Here is a 17,369-nt window from a genome sequence, read left to right as displayed (position 1 = left end):
CTCCAACATCCAATATTTTCCATTTTTGTTATATTTGCCACTCTGATAGATATGAGGTAATACTTCAGAGTTGTTTTCATTTACATTTTTCTGCTCAATAGTGATCTAGAGCATTTTTTTCATATGATTATAGATAAGCTTTTATTGTCTGAAAACTGCCTGTTCATATCCTTTGACCATTTATCAATTGGGGAATGACTTGCATTTTTATAAATTTGACTCTGTTCTCTACGTATTTGAGAAATGAGGCCTTTATAAAACAGAGATATTCGTTTCAAAAATTCTTTCAGTTTTCTGCTTCTCTGTAATCTTGGTAACATTGGTTTTGTTTGTGTAGAAGCTTTTAAATTTTATATTACCAAAATGATCTATTTTACATTTTATTTTGCTCTCTATATCTTATTTGGTCCTAAATTCTTCCTCTACCCATAAATCTGACAGATAAATGATTCCATACTCTTTTAATTTGCTTATGGTATCATCCTTTATGTGTATCCATTTTGACTTTTATTTTAGTATACAGTGTGAAGTGTTGGTCTATACCTGGTTTCTGTCTTCTTTTTCCCCCTCCCAGCACAGTGTATGAAATGCAAATTAAAAAATTAAGTAGGCTTTCAGCTGATACTTGGAGATCCTTCTGTTAGTGATTTTTATTAGAACAGGATGTCACCTCTATTCTAGTCTCATGTATTTCAATTTAAGCAGTCCTGCATAATAGTTGATATTTAGGGTTTTGAATATATTAACTCATTTAAACCTCACAAAAAGATCCTGTAAGGTGTCAGTATTAGGTAGGCAAACTGGGGTTTCATGAGTTTTTCTTTCCAGTGCTTGCACAACTGGTCAATATCACAGCCAGGATTTAAACCCAGGTTTTTCTGACTACAGATTCAGGTTCTTTCCACTATAATACAATCCTTAAAACAATATTATTTCAGACTTTTCTAGACATCATTATGTTCAACTTGATTGAAAAGAACTGAGTTCTTCAAGGATGTCAGTTTCATTGTAACCATTTATCTTGTACCTTCTTCTCAGACCTTACCCTCCCTCCCTAAGAAAATCACTGTGGGAAATGTTTAGGAGAAAGGAACCAACCAGATGATGAATGGTCTGGTCTGGTCTGGCTTTACATACTTTGAGAGAATCAGGGCAGAGAATAAGCTCATTTTAATATATCTCAAGCTTTTTTCCTCCTCCTTTGCCTGACTTTTTGTAAAATATTATTGGCATTATTTATGTCACATTTAAATTGTTAGCTAAGGACTGGAAAAGCGGGCTGTAAAATGTATTTATAACTAGGATTTACATATCACTGTGCTTTGCAAATATCTCATTTGATCCTTACAGCAACCCTAGGAGGTAGATGCCATTATTATCCCCATTTTACAGATGAGGAAACTGAAGCAAACAGGGTTAAGTGACTTGCCCAAGGTCTCACAGCTATTAAGTGTCTCAGTTAAATTTTGAACACAGGGCTTCCTGACTCTAGGCCCATTGTTCTACTCACTGTACCACCTGGCTGCCATATATATTGTCTCTGTTGATTGGAAAAGAAATGGCTTTAGAGTAGAAAGTGAATTTTATGTTGTAACCTTAAAAGGAGGGTTTGAAGGCAGCTAAATGGTGCAGTGGATAGAGTGCCAGGCTTGGAGTCAGGAAGATTCTTCTTCCTGAGGTCAAATCTGGCCATAGACACTTAGTAGCTGTGTGACCATAGGCAAGTCACTTAATCCTGTTTTCCTCAGTTTCCTCATCTGTGAAATAACCTGAAGGAAATGACAAACAACTCTAGTATCTTTGCCAAGAGAAGAACCTCAAATGGGGTCACAGAGTCAGACATGACTAAACAACAAAAAAAAATGAGGGTTCTTCTGAATGGAAGCAGAAAGGAGCTGGATTGTGTTTCTCCATTTACTCAGTTCAGAAATCTCTGTTCTAGTCTTAAATATATATTGCTGACTATTCATTGATAATAGTTATTTTCAACCAGTCTGAGAAATCCGTATAGCTTCTAATTCTGTTCAATCCCTATATTTTTGGACAAGTAGCAAATCCCAGGGCTACCTGTCAAAATTATTTTATGACCTAAAGATGAAGGTTTTCTTTGCATTTCCCTTTACCTGTCCTGAATGCACTAGTAAGCATCCATCCACATTTTGCAGAGTGTGAATGTACTTGAACATCAAAATAAATTTTCCCCTCTCCTTGTTTTCCAGTTATGGCCGCCATCCGAAAAAAGTTGGTTATAGTTGGTGATGGTGCATGTGGGAAGACATGCTTGCTGATTGTATTTAGCAAAGACCAGTTCCCTGAAGTTTATGTGCCCACAGTGTTTGAAAATTATGTAGCAGATATTGAAGTGGATGGAAAACAGGTAAGTGTACATTCTATAAGAGCTCTTGTGTATTCCCCTTTTTGTAGTAGGAAAATGTGCAGTCTTAAAATATATTTCGAGGCCATAGAGCAAGGTTCTTTGGAGAAGGTAAGTGTTGTTAAAAGATAAAATCTCATCTCTTTAACCCAGTGTTGATCCAGTCTGAGTCCATATATAAGATCAACTAGGTAGACACTTCCTTTTTTTTTTTCTTTTTAAAGTGAGGCAGTTGGGGTTAGGTGACTTGCCCAGGGTCACACAGCTAGTAAGTGTTAAGTGTCTGAGGCCGGATTTGAACTCGGGTACTCCTGACTCCAGGGCCAGTGCTCTATCCACTGCGCCATCTAGCTGCCCCAATGACAGAGTGATGTCAAAAGAAAAAAACATTTAGTCTAGATCCTCTCATGACCCTATCTTTTCTTCCAACCTGTGACAAAAGAACCAGGAATCCCCTCAAACAGAAAGTTTCTCGCATTTGTTCTTGATCTTGGTCATTAAATGATCTTACATTCACATTCAGCCCGTAATTTAGGGTACATTTCCAGGCTCACCACACCATTCTTAGATTCAGGCCCAGGATTCATATGGCACATGCTGAAGTTCTTATTTGCGATAGATAGATAGATAGATAGATAGATAGATAGATAGATAGATAGATAGATAGATAGATAGATAGATAGATAGATAGATAGATAGATAGATAGATAGATGATAGATAGATAGATAGATCCTCAGCTTACTTTGTCTTAAAAGCTCAAATTTATGATGCCTTAAAATTTACCCCAAATTGTTTTTCATGCAACCATCCTAATATTTATTAATTGATGATTATATGCCAAGAACTAAGTGCTAAGGGAGTAATATCCCCATTTTACAGATGAGGAAACTGAGACCCAAAGAGGGAAAAGTGACTTGCCCAAAGTCACATAGCAAGAACATATAGCTCTTCTACATCAGTACTCCTAGCTACATCACACTTTCTCTTCTCTTCCCTTTCAGCTGCCCTCATCCAAACTAATATTTCTATATCTCATTTCAACCCCCAAATTACAAGGAAAAATGCACTGGTTTGATGGCTTTACACTGACAGCATTTCCTTTCCTTGCTCAAGTCCAAGGATTCTTTTTCATCTGTTAATTATGAAAAAGGTTTAGTGTCCCTTCTGTTACAGAGAACCATGATGAGAAAAGCACTGGACTTAAAGACAAAAGACCTAGGTTCAAATTCTAGGTCTCTTATAGGTGTGAGACAATTATGGTTATGTGATTCTAGGCAAGTGACTTCAGCACTTGTGATCCTCAGTTTCTTCATCTTCAAAATGGGGATAATACTTGGACATCCACAAAAGCTAGTGTGTTTGCATGATGTAAACAGAGTAGTAGTTATTACATATATGGATCCTTAGAGTTGGTTGCTTAGGCAGTCAGAGTTAGGGATAGTAGGTGATAATAAGCCATGTTATTGGAACTTCAGAAATTGTTTGACTGTAGAAGCCCAACACTATTATAGGATGGTGTAGGACTGAGGGCAGGTGAGTACTTTTGGAGCCATAAATCATAGGATTAAAAGCTGGAATAGACCTTAGTGATCATCTAGTCCAACCCCTTCATTTTACAAATCAATGAAGAAATAGAGGCTCAGACATGAAATTGGTTGTCCAAAATCACACAGGTAAGGGTTAATTGACATTCAAGTTCTCCAACTCCAAATTAAGTGTTGTTTCCAGTATATTCCATGCTACCCCAGAGTCTGAGAGCATTGATGAACAGTCGTTCAGGATAGTTAACTGGTCACAGCTTGTACATGGAGACTGCAGTGATAGTGTTTCCCAGTAAAAGAAATTGTAAAATGAGGGGAGCTATGTCTAAGGAACCATTATTTTTGTAAGACTCTCCTTTGTTTGGGAGCCAGTAGCTAACAGATTAATCCTTCTGTCCTAGTCTAGTTTACGGAAAGTCTGAATGAGGTCTCTCTATGAAAATCTTGGCTAAAGGGAATGTTTTGAAAGGTTAATGTGCATGCAGACCAATACAGGAAACAGTCTCTCATTGCTGTCATATATAGTCAGTTTCTATGAGAGGTGAACAACCTTGTTCCTTGTGGGCCCTAAAATAATAGAGCTAAGAACATTTCATAGAATTCTTTCTCCATGAGCTGATGTTCTTTCTTCTCCAGTATTGATGACCTTTGGTTCAATTTTAAAGGTCATTTAAAAAATTTTTTTTTATATTGTTGAAATACCTTAAAGCAAAGCTAAGGATGAGATTTGGAGTTATTTCTCCCCCCTCTTACCCCCCCCCCCAAAAAAAAAACTCCAGGGATGCTGTAAGAAATGTAAGAAATATCTTGGATGGGAAATGGGGTTTTTGGCAGGCAAATAAAGTAAGCAGAGGTACAATGGGGATGAGAGACATACATGTTAAGGTAGATAGTAAAGGTATAAGTGGTATCAGTGGTAGCTAGAAAGCCAGGCCCCTAGCAGAGATGCCATATCTAAGTCTGAGGGGAACAGTATCACCAGGAAGACAGGCTGAGAAGTCCTAATGGAAATTCCCCAACTCTATTCATGGTACTGTGGGTTTGCATGGGGAAGTGAGTGCCCTTTTAGGAGAGGAAGAATGTCCCTTCCCTCCTCCCTGGCTCCCCTTTAAAGTGAGAACTATAGATCCAGGTGCTCCCTGATATTTTCATCTTCATTGGCCTCTGACCCTCAAATATGCACCAACAAAAATTCTTCCTTGAGGAAAATTTTTCTTGAGCGGAGGTGGCTGAGTTATCTAGTTGGAAGATTAGGATATGTCATTTTCCTAGCTTGCTACTCACAGCTAAGGATAAGTAGTTAGGGATTTAGAACAGGAAATAAACCTTAGAGATCATCTCCTCCACCTACCCCACTCCCATTGGACCTGAGCCAAACCTGATGAGTTTGTATGACTGTGGGAAAGTCACCATCTCGTCAGGATTGGAGCCTGGCTTCCTTTGACTCCAAATATGCTCATTTTTGTAAAGCTTTTTAAAATAGAAATGGATTTATACTATGATACATTTTGAAAAGCAATTTTATATACCTGTTTTTACTTGAACTTCACAGTAACCCTCAGTCCTCTTTACAGGTTCATGATGATTAAATGAGGTACTGTTTGTGAAGGTGCTTACCATGGTGCCTGGCACTAAATAAATGCTTAGTCCCTCCCATCTTTAAGGCTAGACTTTTGGTGTTGCATGAGTCTTGTACATATGTCAGTTTTATCCTTTGCTACAGACGATTTTTAAAAATCGGGAATAGCAAGGTGATAGGGACTACCTTCTATGCTGTGTCCTGTGGGGAATGTTTGTGAATGGCATCTTCCCTAACAGATGGGGAGTAAAATAATCAATGCCTCCTTAACCAGATGAACTCCACAGATTGACAATCACGGCTCAGCTTTATCTTCAGACCAAAAAAAAAAAAAAATGGGTCCTGCCTGATGCCTTTTTCCCTTTCTTCCAGCTCCCATCACACTTTTTTTCCCCTTTCCAAGTTAACCTGTTTCTGCTGTAGTTAACAGGCACTAAAGTGAGTGACAGTTCTGGCATGTTTCTGTGTCAGGGAAGGTTAGATTGGAGTTTTTGTGCAAATGTAACATCTCCTGGACAGGCTCATACACTTTCAGCCAGTAGATTGCTATTTATAGTTCATTCAGTTTCCTTGGCAGCTCATATTTATACTTTCTGACTCTGCCCACTTCCCCTAGTGACTAAGGTTGTGGATATACTCCAGTAATGATATAAAATTTAATTTAGTCCTTGCCCAGTTCCACCCCAGCTTGGGAAATTGCACAATGTAGTATAAAAGAGTACTGATCCTAAGATCAGTAAGATTCAGGGAGCCTGATTTCAAAGACTAGTTCTGCCACTTACTATCTCTGCCCTATTCATTCTTTCTACATAAAGGCTTTCATATGTAGATGCACTTTGTAAACCAGGGGAGCAGTGATTCTTGGAAGCATAAAAAAGTTTCATCTTTGAATCTGTTGTCTCTGACTGTTCATCCTGCTTTCTTATGGTTGTGGTTATGATCTTATCTGAATAATCTACCTGTTTCTCCATATAGGTGGAGTTGGCTTTGTGGGACACAGCTGGTCAAGAAGATTATGATCGCCTTAGACCTCTTTCCTACCCAGATACTGATGTTATACTTATGTGTTTTTCCATCGATAGTCCTGATAGTTTAGGTGAGTAACAGTGGCTTGTATATCAGTAAATGTGTGGAGGAAGGAGTAATAATCAAACCCTGTATATATACATCTAGTGATAAAACTTCTTTTGTTTGACAGTAACTTCCTGGTAAGTTGCAGTGCTAGACTTGGATCCCACCCCCAACCCCCGCACCTCCCCCTTCCCATCACTAAGTAACAAGCTGCTTGCACCAAGCAGTTGAAATGTCATGTGGTGAGATCTGGGCCAGATTGCACAACAGTTTGAGGGAGGGTTCATGGAAGTTATAGGAACTCAAGCTAAGAAATAGGAGGCTCTTCCAAGAAGAGAAACAGCAGTGAACAGAATAGAGGTCCTGCCATCTAATATGTCTGAATCATGAGAAACACTAGTTTTTGCAGCTACTGTTTTGTCCCAGGGAGAAATTCCTCTCTTCCAGGAATTGGCTCTTCTGATCTTTCTTTTTCTCTGATATATAATTTATAGCTATCACACAGAGAAAGAGAGAAACTCTTTCCAGCCAGCAAGCTCAGGGTGACAATGTGGGAAACTTCTACAAGTTCCAAATAGATAGAGCAGCACCCTGTTTCAGAACTTGAAAACTGGTAGCTCTGGGGGAAAGAATATATTCCAAATATGATTTTTTTGTTTGATGCAATCTAATAGCTCACATTTATGTGATCATATAATAGTTATGAGTGCTGTATATCTATTCTCCAATTTGATTCTGATTAACAGCCCTATGGTAGTACAAGTACTTCTATCTGCATCTTTATAAATAAGGACACTAGAACTCAGAGGACAAATCACTTTGCCCAAGGTCGCACAGACAATAAATAGCCAGATTTGGTATTTGGGCCAAGGTTTTCTAGGTTCTAATTCTGCCTTGGCGTCATGGGCATTTTTGTTTCTGTAACTCCGTGTATGTGTCTTCCCTCTAAAGAGGTGGTAGGAGTAACAGGGTTTGGATGAAGTATAAATACTGTGAAAAACATACATAAATATCAATGTATTCATAAAGTAAGTTGTAGTTGGTGAAGTGGTATGATATCAGCTCTCTCTTTTATACGCTGAAGGAATGTCATTGAGAACTATGTTGAGCTGTTGATTATTTTGTGTTATGACAAATAAAGCTTCCCTTCTGCAAGGTGATTTTCTGGCCCAGTGGCATAATATGTCTTTCATGATTCTACTGTTGGTAATTAAGCAAATGTCTCTGTATGAACTGATATATAGTGAAGTGAGCAGAACCAATAGAACATTGTGCACAGAGACAGCAATATTGTTTGATGAAGAGCTGTGAATGACTTGACTTTTCTCAACAATACAATGATCCAAGACAGTCCCAAAGGACTATAGATAAAACATACAATCCGCCTCCGAAGAAAAAACTAATACTGATGCAACAGATTGAAGCATGCTGTTTTTCACTTTCTTTCATTTTTTTCTTTTAATCAAGTTTTCTTGTACAAAATGACAAATATGGGAATACTTTGCATAATCATACATATATAACCCATATCTGACTGCTTACTTCCTGAGGGAGAGGAGGGATAAAAATTGGAACCCAAAATTATAAATAAAAATGTTTATTACATTAAAAAATTAAGTAAATGTCTCTAATCTAGGGAGTAAGAATAATTTGTGCTTAAAGTAATTTTCCTTTTTTTTTTTTTTTTTTTTTGGTAATAGTATTTTTTTCCAATTACATGTCAAGATAGTTTTCAACATTCATTTTTTATGTGATTTTTGAGTTGCAAATTTTTTCCCATCGCCCCTCCCCAAGACAACAAGCAGTCTCATATAGATTATACATATGCAATCATATAAACCTATTTCCACATTAGTCATGTCGTGACAGAAGAAATGGAATAAAACGGAAAAGCCACAAAAAGTAAAAAAGTGAAAATAGTGTTCTTCAACCTGCATTCAGACTCCATAGTTCTCTCTCTGGATGAGGATAGCATTTTTCCATTATGAGTTAAAAGTAAATTCTTAAACCACTTTCAGGGTTGCCATATTGTTACCAAAAAAGTAGCAACATGTTCTCACACTTCAGTTGTATCTGAATGTATCAAGTTGACAAAAAACCCAGCTTTCCATCATAAACTCAGAGTCTAGGGACTACAATTAAGAAGAGATAATCAAGGCCCTATAGGATCCTGGTTGGGTTAGGTCAGGCAAGGTTCTCTGGCAAACCAGCCTTAAAGTAATTTTAAAGTCTATTTTAATTGTCACTAAGGCAACCAGACTGGTCCATGTGAAACATATTAGTTAATAACTGATTTAAAGTGAAGAGTTGTTAAATTGTTTCAGTTGTGCCTGACTCTTCATGACCCTGTTTGGGGTTTTCTTGGCAAAGATACTGGAATGGTTTGTTTGCCATTTCTTTCAGCTCATTTTATATATGAGGAAACTGAAGCCAACAGGGTTAGGTGAGTTACTAAGTGTCTTGAGGCTGGATTTGAACCCAGGAAGATGTCTTCCTGACTCCAGGCCTGGCATTCTATCTACTGCACCACCTATTTGTGAAGAGATGTGTATTCAGATCTCACCTTTGAACACTAGCTCTGATTCAGGCGTCCTTTTCCCTTTTGTAAAATGGGGATGGGGCAACTAGGTGGCGCAGTGGATAAAGCACCAGCCCTGGATTCAGGAGTACCTGAGTTCAAATCCGGCCTCAGACACTTGACACTAGCTGTGTGACCCTGGGCAAGTCACTTAACCCCCATTGCCCCGCAAAAAAAAAAAATGGGGATAAAATCTGTGCTGCATTGCTGGGGTTTTTTTACTGCCTGTGCTTTTTGGATGGTGGTGAGGAACGCACCTAGTAAACTTTTTTTTTAATAGCATTTTATTTTTTCCAATTACATGTAAAGAATTTTTAACATCCTTTTTTCTTTTTAACTTTTGTTCCAAATTTTTTCCCTCCCTAAAAAGGTAAGAATCTTAAATAGTTTATATGTGCAATCATGTAAAAACATTTCCATATTAGTCATGTTGTGAAAGAAGAAACAAACCAAAGGGGGGGACCCATGAAAAAGATAAAGTAAAAATAGTATGCTTCCATCTGCATTTAGACTTCATCATTTCTTTCTCTGAATGTGGATAGCATTTTCCATCATGATTCCTTTAGAATTGTCTTGGATCATTGTATAAGCACTTGGTAAACTTGAATGCTTTGATGTGGCTACTTGGAAATGACAAGAAATTGCTGGAATGTTTGTGAAGCTCTTGGGATTTGATTTTTGCCTTTTCCCCAAAGTTTGAAACAAAAGGGATTTCACTCAGTGTCTAACCTCACCTTAGCAGAAAGATGTTCTTTATCATTTAATCAGGGGGTAGCTAGGTAGCACAGTAGATAGAGCACTGGTCCTGGATTCAGGAGGACCTGAATTCAAATCCAGCCTCAGACACTTGACACTTACTAGCTGTGTGACCCTGGGCAAGTCACTTAACCCTCATTGCCCTGCCAAAAAAAAAATAAATCATTTAATCAGAGTTCTCTCTGTAGTTTTAATGTATTTTGACACCCTCGTGATTCTTGTTTTTGGTTCTTCCAGAAAACATCCCAGAGAAATGGACCCCAGAGGTGAAGCATTTCTGTCCCAACGTGCCCATTATTCTGGTTGGGAATAAGAAGGATCTTCGAAATGATGAGCACACGAGGCGGGAGCTGGCCAAGATGAAGCAGCAGTACATAGGTGGTGGGCTTAGAATGTTTCTAAAAGGAAAGATGCTTGAATATGTAGAGTACCTTCTCTGAGCAGCTCAGAACTCTTTCTTTGGCCCTAGCCTCTTCTCAGCATCCTCACAGTTAACAAGGTTGGGTGGGGAGATCACTGCTCCTGGCCTTTGTCCATTTGGGCAAGAATGTTTTTGAACATCTTCTCTTTGTTCATCACTGGGAGACACCATGTTAGAATAGAAGTAGCTTGAGACTAACAGTAGTGGGCACATAACTGCAAATTCTATTCCTGCCACTCGACTCTTTACTTTGGGCAGAAATAATTATCTTCATGTAAAGAGGACACTGGGGGTCAGAAGACTGACATATTTGCCCACATTCAAAGTCATTAAGTCACAGTCATTAAAACCTAAATGATGGGGGCAGCTAGGTGACACAGTGGATAAAGCACCAGCCCTGGATTCAGGAGTACCTGAGTTCAAATCCAGCCTCAGACACTTGATACATAGTAGCTGTGTGACGCTGGGCAAGTCACTTAACCCCCATTGCCCTGCCCCCCAAAAAATCAAAAAACAACCCTAAATTGATGGATCCACAAACTCATTTCTTGTCTTCCAGAATCAGACTAGTCACTTCTGGTTCTGCCACCTACTTAGTCTATTTCCTTTCTGGGCCTCAGTTTATCCATCTGCAAAATGCTAGAGGACTACATCAAATCTTTTTAAAGCTTTAAAACAAAGATACTGAGGTTCTCAGAAATCTCTACTTTCATGACTTTCAATCAGGGATGAGTGAGAGTGCTTTTTTCTTTTAAAATCAGGATCCCATCACTTTTATAATAATTATATTTACCAAAAATGAATATTAATAGTGGTTTAGGAGAAGAACACGGGAGACGATTATATTCAACTCCTAGGAGTCAGATATCAAACATGTCTGAAGGAGATAGTATGCTCTAAGTAGGAAGAGTTACTAGAGACGCACTTAGACGTCCCAGCTCTGCTTCTTAACTGGCTGTACAACCTTGAGCAAATCACTTCAATTAGGGTGGATTCAGCGGTCTCCAGTCACACCCAGCTCTCCTGTTCTCTGACTATAGGATCTTTTTCTCTACCAGAATTGGAGCAACTAACCCTCGGGGCCAGTAGCTCAGGAGGCGGTTGGGGTCCTAGGGTTATTTAGCAAATAATGACTCTTGGAGTATGAACTCTGGAGATATGTAGATATATATATCCCATGATCAAGATTAGCCTTCCCAGTTGTCTCAAAAATCCTTCAAGTTGCTTTCAGAAAGCAAATGTTCCCCTTTCAAGGGAGAATCTGTATTTCAGACCAGTATTTGCCAGGCCAAGTTTTCAGTCTTTAGATATCTTGAAGTTGGGGGATCCATCTCTTTAATAGGCATTTATCCATTCTAGAGCTTCACTGCCCTCTTGGGAGCGGAGCTGGCACCAGAAAACTTTTCCCTACCTTTCCATCTTAAATCAGTAGCTTTATTCTCCTTACTTGATAGTATAGAAAGAGAAGACTCCTGATGCTGATTTTAGTCAAATTAGACCCTGATGGAAGTGTCTTTGAGACTGAGGCTTTATAGTGTAGAGTAGTAGATTGAACTAATACCAGAGAATCTGGGATCATGTCCCAGCTCATTTATTTCTCTCAGTGTTTGTTTCCTCTTCTTTTTTTTTTTCTTTTTTTTTTCTTTTTTTTCTTTTCTTTTTTTTTTTTCTCTTTTTCTTTGTTTTTTTTTTTTTTGAGTGAGGCAGTTGGGGTTAAGTGAGCTTGCCCAGGGTCACATAGCTAGTAAGTGTTAAGTGTCTGAGGCCAGATTTGAACTCAGGTACTCCTGACTCCAGGGCCGGTGCTCTATCTACTGTGCCACCTAGCCGCCCTGTTTCCTCTTCTTTTGAAAGGGTTAGAATAAGTAGCTCTTCCAGCTCTATGACATTCTTAGATCCTATGAATACTACTGCCAAACTAATTTTAATTAGAGACCTCATGTTTTTGTAGATGGTTTTTTGACTGGTAGTTCTTCTTTTCTTGTGGATGGCTCTTAGGATATGTTCATGAACCTATAATTCACTCCTACTTTCCTGAAGGATTCTCTCTCTTTCTCTCCCCCAACAGGAGGCCAGTGAAACCTGAAGAAGGCAGAGATATGGCAAATCGAATTGGTGCATTTGGTTATATGGAGTGTTCAGCAAAGACCAAAGACGGTGTGAGGGAGGTTTTTGAAATGGCCACAAGAGCGGCTTTGCAGCCAGACGTGGAAAGAAAAAATCTGGTGCCTTGTCTTGTAAACACAGTGGGAAAGCCCAAGCCCTCACTCGGTTAATTTTTGAAGTGCTGTTTATTAATCTTAGTGTATGATTACGGCCTTTTTCATTTATCTATAATTTACTTTAAGAGATTTACAAATCAGAATCATCTTGCTACCAGTATTTAGAAGGCCAACCATGATTGTTTAATGAAGTCTGTGTCCAACACATCTGTGCACACCAGGGTCCTCTGACATTATTCTTAATAACCTTCTTCATTCTCCCAACCATGCACATCTGGCACTAATTCAAGGGAATTCTTAACTTCTTGCTTCTTTCTAGAAAGAGAAAAAAGGTGATAACTTTTGTGAATTGGGCTTTAACTACTTTTATACCTAACATGTCCTGTTGCTGTCAGCTACAGGGCCCTCTGGGGAATAAATATGGGAGTCACTTCAGAGCAGGACCTCTTACAAAGGCTTTTATTGGTATAGCTCTGGGGTATTATTCAAGTGTTTGAAAAATGGGGACCCAGCCAAAGACGTGGCAAGTCCCCATGCAGCTGTTGCAGAGTTACAGTTCTGTGGTCTCATGTTAGTTACCTTATAGTTACTGTGTAATTAGTGCCACTTAATGTATGTTACCAAAAATAAATATATCTACCCCAGCTTAGATGTAGTATTTTTTGTATAATTGGATTTCCTAATACTGATATTTGTTATCTCTACAGAAGGTCTCTTTGGGTTGTTGTTTTTTTTGTTTTGTTTTCTTTTTTTTTTTTTTTTTAAGAAAGTACATTTGAACATAAAGTCAGATGGAAAAACATTTGAAATCCCTTTTTGTCAGTTTCTCCAGTGAATGATAGCCATTAGCAGTTCCTTTTCTGCACAACATACCCCTGTATCCACTCCTGTCCCCTGGAGCTGGGGTCAGTGAATGGGAAATTGGTTCCACCCCAAGGCAATGTGATGGTTCAGAAATTCAAGTGATTTGTCTGAACTCAAGTTGCAGCATCTTGGTATATATACAATGTTTCTTTATTTCTTACTCTTACAGTGGTGACTCCCCTTAATCTCCTAGGGGAGCTTGCTACCCATTCTCTTTGTTGGTGGCCAAAGTCCCCCTTGGAACTTCTCATTCCTATCCAGCTGACTAAACTTTTTTCTGTATCAGTTAATTTTTTTCCAACTACTAATAGAATAAAGGCAGTTTTCTAAACTTCTGGTATCCTGGTGTTTGTCTCGCTCACTCTCCAGGCCAGCAGTGGCAGGTGAGGGGGGTGTCCCAGGACAAACTTGAGATAGGCTAACTTCAGTGGCTTAGTGATACCCTCAAAAAATATTGTCTCTATTGTGTCCAGAAACCTGTATTAGTTAAGAGTATAAATAAGACACCGGCCTTGTCATCATGGAAGTTAAAAAGGGAGAAACTCAGACACCAGTAAGAAAATAACTGTCGTATGCCTAAGTTAGAGTAGAGTTGCAAATGAAATGCTACAGAAGGAAGAAGGTCCTTACTGACTTGGGAAGCAATTGGGAATTAATGAGGTAGAGCAATGTGACTAGATGTGGTGGCTTAAGAAAGATTACCTAGCATTTTGAATGAAGGATCAGTAGAGAAACAAGTAGGAAGATTGGTTAAAAAGTTATTACAAGGGGCAGCTAGGTGGCACAGTGGATAAAGCACCAGCCCTGCATTCAGGAGTACCTGAGTTCAAATCCAGCCTCAGACACTTGACACTTAACTAGCTGTGTGACCCTGGGCAAGTCACTTAACTCTCATTGCCCCACCCCCCAAAAAAAAGATATTACAAGTCTGAGTGATGGTTTATTAGAACTTGTATAACACATTGGGGAGGGGAAGAGATAACCTCCAAAAGGGCCTAAATTGCTCATTATATTGGTAAGTGGGAGAGGGAAGAATCAAAGGTAATCCCAAGGTTATGAGAATAAGACTTGAGTACGCACCCCAGATAGAGACCTGCCGGCCAGAGTCCACCTTCTAGGAAGTTAGGATGGTTTTTGTGACCAACATTTGCAGAGGATATTTTCTTTTGAAAGCCAACTGGGGGGGGGGGTTTAAACAGAAATGATCATTTTTTCCTCATCCCACTAATACCATTGCTTTCATTAAGAAGAAACCATCTGGACTCTGCACTACTCTTGCCAACTTTTTTTTCTTTTTTTTTGCTTGCAATTCATCCCTTAGTTGTCATATGTTCCAAATGATTAATAATTGGTGAAATAGCAGAACTAGGCTATGATGTCAAAGTTGATGAGACATCCTCCCCCTCACATATCCAGTTCACATCAATTTTACTTCCCGTCTGGCCCTTCAGTAGATATCAGTCTGGCAATCAGGGCTCTACCATGAGGGTTATGGGGAAATAATTTTGAAGTTTACTGAAGGTTGGCCTGTCAAAGTTCTTGTTCTTGGTTCTGAGGATGGGTGTGGGGACAGTATTGCCCTTCCCAAGATGCCAGCCCTACTTGATCCTTGGTTAGAGCTAGAACTCCTGTGACTGTGCTCTCCCTGGGAGGGAAGGGGGTTGAGGGTAGAATGCCTTTAGCCAATAAATGGTTGTTGGGTACTAGTGACGGAGACAAAAGATGTATTCTGAGTAGAGTCTAAGTCCTTTCAGGTTAGGGAGTAATTTTATTTAAATTCAGCAAACCTGTCTTATACATTTTACCTACTGTATACAGAACACTATTGGTTACAAGAAGAGTTAGGTTAAGGAAGACGATCGTTGTCCTTATGGAGTTAAGTAATCTAGTAAGGGTGTGAGTAGAGGGCTTTCCTTACAAACTCTCTGTCCCATAAGCATATCAAGCATGTCCAAACTTGATTTCATCTTTCCCTGCAATCAGTTTTGATTTCTATATAACATCTCACATCTGTCCCATTACTGTCTTTGTACAACCACCACCTTAGTTCAACCCCTCATCAATACTAGCTTGAACTAAAGCCTCCTACTTGATCTTTCTCCCTATTCTAAGTTATTTTCCACACTGCGGCCAAAATGATTTTTTTTTTAATATAACTATGTCATTCCCCTACTCGGATTCCAGTGGCTTCCTATTCTAGGATCAAAAAGGTCCTCTTTTTAGTTTTTCCACAATCCTTGTATAGCCTTTCTTTCCAGCATTAGCACACACCACTCCCTGCACTGTACACTCCAGCCAAACTACTTACTGCTTTTCCATCCCCAGTCTCTGTACCTTTAAATTGACTGTCCTCCACTTATGAAATGAAGCTACCTCCCCTCCACTTCTTAGAATCCCTTTATTTTAAATTCTTCTCAATTGAAAGTTCCTAGAAGCCTTTCCTCCTTTCCTGACCCCCTAATCCTGCTGCCCTCCCCACAAATACTTTATCCTATATTTTTTTTTCTTTTCTTTTTTTTTTTTTAATGGGGCAATGGGGGTTAAGTGACTTGCCCAAGGTCACACAGCTAGTAAGTGTCAAGTGTCTGAGGCCGGATTTGAACTCAGGTACTCCTGAATCCAGGGCCGGTGCTTTATCCACTGCGCCACCTAGCTGCCCCTATCCTATATTTTTATATATACCTACTTAGATGTATATATGTGCACACATACACACACGTGTGTGTGTGTGTGTGTATACACACACACATAAAAATCTCCTGATAGAATACAAAGACTTTAATTTTAGCATACTGCCTGGAACATAGACACTTAATAAATGCTTGTTAAGTACTTGGTTAGAAATGGAATATCCCCATTTTCCAGATACTGAAATTGAGGTGCAGAGTATGATAAGTGGCAAAGCCAGACTTTGAGCTGAATTCTTTTAACTCAAGTCCATTCTTTCTACTATATCAGAGGATCTGAGTTGGAAGGGATCTCAGAGGCCCTTTAGTCCAGACTTCCATGAGAGAGAGAACTACTCAAATGATCCTTGGGACCACCCTAAATTCTAATAAGTGAGCTTTCACCATAGCCTACCCTGAGCCTGTTCTCCAAAGAACTTCCTGGACATTTCCAAACCGTGTGAGGATGGGTACATTCCCCTTTATATGTTGTCTTCCCTCATTAGAATGTAAGCTCCTTGAGAGCAAGGAATATTCCCATCTCCAGTGCCTGGTAAATAGAAAACATGTAATAAGTGTCTTATCATTCTCTTACACGTTTGCATTACTCTAATTGTTAGGATTCGTTTTCCTTATCTCAAGCCTAAATTTGCCTCTTGGCAATTTCCACTTATTCTAGCTTTTTTAGTGTGGGGCCATCAATTCTTTCTCCATACAATAGCCCTTCAAATATTGAGAAGGTTACCATGTCTTCCATGCTCTCTCCTCAGGCTAACCACCTCCACTTCCTTCAACAAATACATAGAATGAACTTGATGTCCTTTGGTATCTTGCTTGCCCTGCTTTGGACACTCAAGTTTGTTCCCTTTCTAGGATGTTACAACTTGTACTCTAAATGTGGTCTGATTGTCATAGACCGCAATGGTCAAGAGCAAGAGGACCAGGCTTCAGAGCCCAGCTTTGACCTTGGACAGGCCACTTAACTTGACTAGGTTTTGATTTCCTCTTCTGTAAAATGAGGGAGCTGGCTTAGATGAACTATATAGACTAGGTTCCTTCTGACTCTTAAATTTTTGAACCTAATACCCTAATCTTAAAAGTACCAAAATGCTTTTAAAATGGCCTAAAATTATATTAGCTTCCTTGGTGACCATATCACAACTCATTAAACTCTGCATTCCACTCAAATTTTCAGACAAACTGTACAGCCACAACTCCCCTATATTGTACTTCTGAAGTTGATTTTTTAACTGAAGGGTATTAAGGATGATACTAATCTTATTCACTTTAGCTTAA

The 17,369-nt window shown here is 39.0% G+C and overlaps 1 protein-coding gene across 1 annotated transcript in view; it reads left to right on the top strand.

Annotated features, from left to right (window-relative positions):
- Positions 1 to 17,056, top strand: part of RHOA (ras homolog family member A) — a 64,832-nt gene extending 47,776 nt beyond the window's left edge. Inside the window, 7 exon segments of the mRNA XM_044000871.1 lie at positions 2,220 to 2,377; positions 6,471 to 6,591; positions 10,138 to 10,270; positions 12,393 to 12,520; positions 12,523 to 12,592; positions 13,777 to 13,790; positions 16,947 to 17,056. Of these exon segments, the coding sequence (XP_043856806.1) occupies positions 2,222 to 2,377; positions 6,471 to 6,591; positions 10,138 to 10,270; positions 12,393 to 12,520; positions 12,523 to 12,592; positions 13,777 to 13,790; positions 16,947 to 17,056 (732 nt within the window). The 5' untranslated portion in view covers positions 2,220 to 2,221.
- Positions 17,057 to 17,369: the final 313 nt, after the last annotated feature.

This window comes from Dromiciops gliroides, chromosome 1 (assembly GCF_019393635.1).
Source record: "Dromiciops gliroides isolate mDroGli1 chromosome 1, mDroGli1.pri, whole genome shotgun sequence".
NCBI lineage: Eukaryota > Metazoa > Chordata > Mammalia > Microbiotheria > Microbiotheriidae > Dromiciops > Dromiciops gliroides.
The sequence above is the reverse complement of the archived record's forward strand: the minus strand, read 5'-3'. Positions and strand labels throughout refer to the sequence as shown.